The 6,262-nt window shown below is 33.4% G+C and overlaps 8 protein-coding genes across 8 annotated transcripts in view, besides 1 other annotated feature; 1 reads left to right on the forward strand and 7 right to left on the reverse strand. All coding sequences in view use genetic code 11, as the record gives it.

Annotated features, from left to right (window-relative positions):
• Window positions 1-6,262: part of a sequence feature (large single copy region (LSC)) that runs on past both edges of the window.
• Window positions 110-634, forward strand: petD (cytochrome b6/f complex subunit IV). Its single transcript has one exon. It carries the CDS (start codon window positions 110-112, stop codon window positions 632-634), a length of 525 nt encoding a protein of 174 aa, YP_004769977.1.
• Window positions 1,038-1,892, reverse strand: rpoA (RNA polymerase alpha subunit). The gene has a single exon. It carries the CDS (start codon window positions 1,890-1,892, stop codon window positions 1,038-1,040), a length of 855 nt encoding a protein of 284 aa, YP_004769978.1.
• On the reverse strand, window positions 1,963-2,379 carry rps11 (ribosomal protein S11). The gene has a single exon. The coding sequence runs from the start codon at window positions 2,377-2,379 to the stop codon at window positions 1,963-1,965; it is 417 nt and encodes a 138-aa protein (YP_004769979.1).
• On the reverse strand, window positions 2,497-2,610 carry rpl36 (ribosomal protein L36). Its single transcript has one exon. The coding sequence runs from the start codon at window positions 2,608-2,610 to the stop codon at window positions 2,497-2,499; it is 114 nt and encodes a 37-aa protein (YP_004769980.1).
• Window positions 3,076-3,474, reverse strand: rps8 (ribosomal protein S8). Its single transcript has one exon. It carries the CDS (start codon window positions 3,472-3,474, stop codon window positions 3,076-3,078), a length of 399 nt encoding a protein of 132 aa, YP_004769981.1.
• On the reverse strand, window positions 3,630-3,998 carry rpl14 (ribosomal protein L14). The gene has a single exon. The coding sequence runs from the start codon at window positions 3,996-3,998 to the stop codon at window positions 3,630-3,632; it is 369 nt and encodes a 122-aa protein (YP_004769982.1).
• Window positions 4,127-4,537, reverse strand: rpl16 (ribosomal protein L16). Its single transcript has one exon. It carries the CDS (start codon window positions 4,535-4,537, stop codon window positions 4,127-4,129), a length of 411 nt encoding a protein of 136 aa, YP_004769983.1.
• The window catches only part of rps3 (ribosomal protein S3), a 657-nt gene continuing 528 nt past the window's right edge, over window positions 6,134-6,262 (reverse strand). The window contains exon 1 of the mRNA in view: window positions 6,134-6,262. This exon is cut by the window's right edge and continues 528 nt beyond it. Within this exon, the coding sequence (YP_004769984.1) occupies window positions 6,134-6,262 (129 nt within the window).

A 6,262-nucleotide genomic window follows, 5' to 3' on the forward strand; every position in this document is an offset into this window, starting at 1 on the left:
AGAGTCATTATATACAGGTGGATATGTCGGAAATACAGATTGAATATGTATCTATTTCTGTCATTTCTTTCATTTTATTCTTGCTCGAGCCGGATGATGAAAAATTCTCATGTCCGGTTCCTTCGGGGGGTGTATCTTTAAGAATTCACCTATCCCAATAACAAAGAAACCTGACTTGAATGATCCTGTATTAAGAGCTAAATTGGCTAAAGGGATGGGACATAATTATTACGGAGAACCCGCATGGCCAAATGATCTTTTATATATTTTTCCAGTAGTTATTTTGGGTACTATAGCGTGTAACGTAGGCTTAGCGGTGCTAGAACCTTCAATGATTGGTGAACCGGCGGATCCATTTGCAACTCCTTTGGAGATATTACCTGAATGGTACTTCTTTCCTGTATTTCAAATACTTCGCACAGTACCTAATAAGTTATTGGGTGTTCTTTTAATGGCTTCAGTACCAGCGGGATTATTAACCGTACCTTTTTTGGAAAATGTCAATAAATTCCAAAATCCATTTCGTCGACCAGTAGCTACAACAGTCTTTTTGATTGGTACTGTAGTAGCAATTTGGTTAGGTATTGGAGCAACATTACCTATTGATAAATCTCTTACTTTAGGTCTTTTTTAAATGGATTTAATTGATTAAATTAAATCAATCCAACCGTTAAATACGGAGGTATCTAGGGAATAAAATTAACTTTTAATTGACTATTCCCTAGATACACTATTATAAATCTATCTGAATACGAATTGTCCTTACCTTAAGATTACAAATTCTCTTCTTTTTTCTATTCTCTCTAAAATCAAAATAAACCTTTTTTCTAGAAAACAGAAATAAGGAAAATAATGAACTAATTGTGCTCTATTTAAAATGCCAATTTATTCTTAGCTAAAGTCATTGTGAAATGCTTCTGTAGAATATCGACTATCTGTTGTATATCTTCTCTACGAAGATATTCAATTTTCATAAGGTCTTCTTGACTGTTACTCAGAAGGTCCGATAATGTATGTATGTTGGACCTTTGAGACAGTTATAGGTCTCTGGAAGGCAATTCTAATTGGTCAATAAAAATACACTTCAATGCTATTTCTTTTTTGTTTTTCGTTACATTAGCTAATTTATCATGAAAGGTAAAAAGGGGTAGAGTAAATCTGCTCTTATTTTCTTCTAAATTAACATCCTTTTCCTCTGCATGTAGGAATGGAATAAATAAATCAATCAAATTACGAGAAGCTTCGTGGAGTGCTTCTTTAGGAGTTAAGCTTCCATTTGTCCATATTTCTAGAAAAAGGATTTCTTGTTTTTCATTCCCATTTCCATAAGAATAAATACTATGATTGGCATTTCGAACAGGCATAAATACTGCATCTATAGGATAACTTCCATCTTGCGAGTCATTTGTGGATCTTATACGATATCCGCGATCTCTTTGAATTTGTAATTCAATACACAAATCGCGGGGTTCTGTCAGGGTAGCTATATGCTGTGTCGTGTCAACTATTTCCACAGAAGACGGTAAGCGAATATCTTCAGCTGTTATGTTTTTGGGGCCTTTGACGCAAATGGATGCGTCTCGAGTGCCATATAGATTACTTCTCAATACAATTTCTTTCAAATTCATTAAAATTTCATGCACTGATTCTTCAATACCTATTATTGTAGAATATTCGTGTGGTACTTTTTCAAATTTTGCCCGTGTTATACATGTTCCTTCCATTTCTTCAAGTAAAGCCCGTCGCATAGCAATACCTATTGTATCACCTTGACCTTTCATAAGCGGGGACAGAACGAAACGCCCATAATGAAGACGTTTACTATCTACTCTTGATTCAACACACTTCCACTGTAGTGTTCGAGTGGACCCTGCTATTTCCTCTCGAACCATAATTATATATTATACTTTAAATAGATTATGGAATCATTTTTTTCTCTTGAAATACCTTCAATTCGAATTTCTACACACGTCTTTTTTTAGGGGGTCTACATCCATTGTGTGGCATAGGAGTCACATCGCGTACGAAACTTAAAAGTATACCACTTCGACGAATAGCTCGTAATGCTGCATCTCGTCCGGGCCCTGGACCTTTTATCATGACTTCCGCTCTTTGCATCCCTTGATCGACTACTGTACGAATAGCATTAACCGCAGCTGATTGGGCAGCAAAGGGTGTACCTCTTTTTGCGCCTTTGAATCCAGAAGTGCCTGCAGAGGACCAAGAAACCACACGTCCCCTTACATCTGTAACTGTTACAATGGTATTGTTGAAACTCGCTTGAACATGAATAATTCCTTTTGGTATTCTACGTCCAGTCTTACGCGAACTAATACGTCCATTCCTACGTGAACTAATTTTTGATATAGGTTTTATCATATTTTATCATCTCATACATATGAGTCATAAATTTACGGAGATATCCATTTGATGTTAAAACAGATTCTTTATTTTCACAGTGATTTCGTGCTTTATTAAAAAAAAAAGCTACACGGATTATCCTTGTCTTTGTTTATGTCTTGGATTAGAACAAATCACTATAATTCGTCCGCGCCTACGGATCAGTCGACATTTTTCACAAATTTTACGAACAGAAGCCCTTATTTTCATATTTATGATTCCTTATCTTAATTCTATTCTGAATCTATTCTTTGAACTGAAAAAATTCCTTTATTATTTTATTTTTTGAACTTCGAATTCTATCCCGTGAAGTAAATTAACCAAAAGCCTTACTCGATCGAATCTCGGCTGCGAAGTCTATAAATTAGACGTCGCAGGTTGAATCCTAACTACTTCTTTCACTTTTTTTTACTTTATCCACGGGTAGTATCCAGCTAAAACTCTCTCGTATCTGCCTCCAAAGGATAAGGTATAATTATATTTTCATTGTTTAAACCGAACCAGAATAGCGCTTTTTAAGTGATTGAGTAATTAAATCTTGATGAGTCCCTTTTTGTTATCTGGTTCGAGGTAACCCCTTTAGTAATTTAAGTTGCAGCAGCCATATAAGTTGCTTTTCCTCTCTTTTTCTTTTTAGAACTGTGAAGTTATAAATTAGGTTACCTTATAAAAGTCTTACCATATATAACACCAAATTTCTCCGCCAACTCCTTTTAGGCGAGCTTCGCGATCTGTCATTATACCTTGAGAAGTAGAAAGAATAGCAATTCCCATTCCGCCCAAAATCCTAGGAATTCGTTGAGAGTTAGAATAAATTCGTAGACCAGGTCGGCTGATACGCTTCAAAATAGTTTTAGCTATTCTTGTCCTAGTTCTTTTATGTCGCAGGGTTGAAACCAAGAAATTTTTATTATTTTCTCGATGTTTTCTAACGTTTTCAATAAAACCTTCTTGCAGAAGTATTTTAACTATGTTTTCGGTGATATTAGTGGATGCTATTCGAACCGTTCCTTTTTTAGTCATCTCAGCATTTCGAATAGAAGTTAGTATTTCAGCAATGGTGTCCCTACCCATGATGAACTATAAATTATAGTTGCCTCCTAATTGCGATATAATCAACGTGTTTATTTTGGAATTAAGAAATCAAAGTATATGCTTCAGACATAATCTACTAGTGAATTTTATCTATTTCAGACATTCTACTTACGCTATCCTAATTTAATCTACTACTATAATACTTCTGGAGCTAATGAGACGATTTTTGTAAAATTCAATTCTCTTAATTCCCTAGCGATTGCACCAAAAACTCGAGTCCCTTTTGGGTTTCCTTCTTGATCAATGACAACTGCCGCATTGTCATCATATCTTATTCTCATACCGTTTTCACGCTTGAGTTCTTTACGCGTACGTACAATTACAGCTCTAATAACTTCTGATCTTTCAAGTGGCATATTTGGCACTGCTTCCTTGATTACAGCAACAATAACGTCACCAATATTACCATATCGGCGATTACTAGCTCCTAAGATTCGAATACACATCAATTCTCGAGCTCCGCTATTATCAGCTACATTCAAAAGGGTCTGAGGTTGAATCATATCATTTTTTATCTGCTCTTTCAATGCAAAGGATGAAGAAAAGAAATATTATCTTTCCAGAAATAAATAGAGAATTATATTTTTATACTTTCTAATACAAAAATACCCCTTTTGTTGGTTCTAAATTTCTATCCCTCAATAATAAATTGAGTTCGTATAGGCATTTTGGACGAAGCTAGTAACATAGCTGTTCTGGCGACAGTTTCGGATACTCCCCCTATTTCATAAAGTATTCGACCCGGTTTAACAACGGCTACCCAATATTCGGGAGATCCTTTACCCGAACCCATACGTGTTTCTGCAGGTCTTAGTGTAACTGGTTTATCGGGAAATAAACGTACCCAAATTTTTCCACCACGACGTGCATATCGGCTGATTGCTCTTCGTCCGGCTTCTATTTGTCTGGCTGTGATCCAAGCAGGTTCAAGGGCTTGCAGAGCATATCTTCCAAAACTGATATGATTGCCTCTATAAGATGTTCCTTTCATTCTTCCTCTATGTTGTTTACGGAATCTGGTTCTTTTGGGGTTATAGTTGATGGTTATTTGCCTATTCCATCTCTACTACAGAACCGGACATGAGAATTTCTTCTCATCCGGCTCCTCGCGAAACGAACGAAGAAACAATTCACTAAAATTTAATAATATTACATTAGGGATACACATGTGTTTTATCAATAATACACTAAATAAACGAATGGATTTTTTATATTACAGTGTAAATAAAGCTAGAAATCTATAAGACTAATATGAGATTCTAGTTATTAGAAATATTCTTTTTTACAATATATTACAATATAAGAAAAAATATATCTTAATATACGATATATATTTCTTTCTTAGTTTTCGTCTCAATTTTATATATTAGATTAGATTTTTGTTTATATATTATATATAAAGTCTCTAAGAATAAATTATATAGATAAGTATCTTATTTGAGTCTTATTCAGTCAGTGCAATTTTGAGATATTTTAGTATTAGTTAAGTTAATTTTAAATTTGAGAGTTAAATTTGTTAAAATCCGGTCCTGCTCTTTTTTGAATTTTAATCTAACACCATTATATATAAATTTATGATTTTTCCATTTTTTTTACTTGAAACTTTATTTCACTATATATAATTAAATAACTCAATTATGGATTACAAATTATTATTAAATTTGTTTGAATTTAAAATTATATGAAATTTTTAGAAATGAAATTGAAATAGAAACAAATTATTAAAGAATAGGATTTCACTAAATAATAGTGTTTCTATGTAATGTATCATATAATGCAATAATGGAAATTTTATTAATCCAATAAATTAAATGAATGTTCAATTAAATCACTGTTTCGCGGGCGAATATTGACTCTTTTCTGCTTTATTGACAGGTTCCTGTCACTGTTTCAGAAAGATGAAAAAGGTTCCTGGTCTGTTCCGCCATCCCACCCAATGAATCATCAGGATTTATTTTTAATTAAAGGAATCCTGTCTGGTCACGGGTTCCGTCGTTCCCATAGCTTCTGTGTTAATGATTAGGCTTGAACTCGACAATGGAGCTCCCGACAAAATTCGTTTCAGAGTCAATCTCCTCAGTTTTTATTAACTCAGGGCTCTTTACTTTTTATTCATGCTTTATCACACTGTCTTTTAGACTCTAAAATCTTTCATAAACCATACATTTTGGAATAATATATCATTTAGACTTTTTTCTTTCTATCTATCATCCTTCCATTTATCTACACATCCCCTTCTTTTTATTTTTCTTCAAATATAAAATTCAATATATTTTTATAAAAGTAAAATTTTTCAGTTGCTACAACTATATGATTAATACCTCATAAAGTGACTGTTTGGGGGATCTCGACAATACGAAGCCATAAGTTGGTTAGTAGTTTCTATAGTTATGATTTTCCATAGTTACTGATTCATATTCATACTAAGATTCAGTCTATTTTTTTTTGCTAACTATAACGAAAAACCACCACAACGAGTCACACACTAAGCATAGCAATTTTACCAAAAAAGTAAATGAAATTTTCATTTATCCCTATAGAATTAATTTAATCTTTGATTGAATCAAGAACCGGAAAATAAAAAAATGGGTAGTTTTATGAAGAGACTTGTAATATAACTAAAGGTATATTAATTAGATTATTTGCCCTCTACAAATATCCAAATTTTTATCCCTAATACTCCATAGATAGTTCGAACTGTATAGGAACAATAATCTATTTTTGCGCGAATGGTTTGTAGAGGAACCCTTCCTTCTCTGATCCATTC

This window comes from Wolffia australiana, chloroplast, assembly GCF_029677425.1.
Source record: "Wolffia australiana chloroplast, complete genome".
Classification (NCBI taxonomy): Eukaryota; Viridiplantae; Streptophyta; class Magnoliopsida; order Alismatales; family Araceae; genus Wolffia; species Wolffia australiana.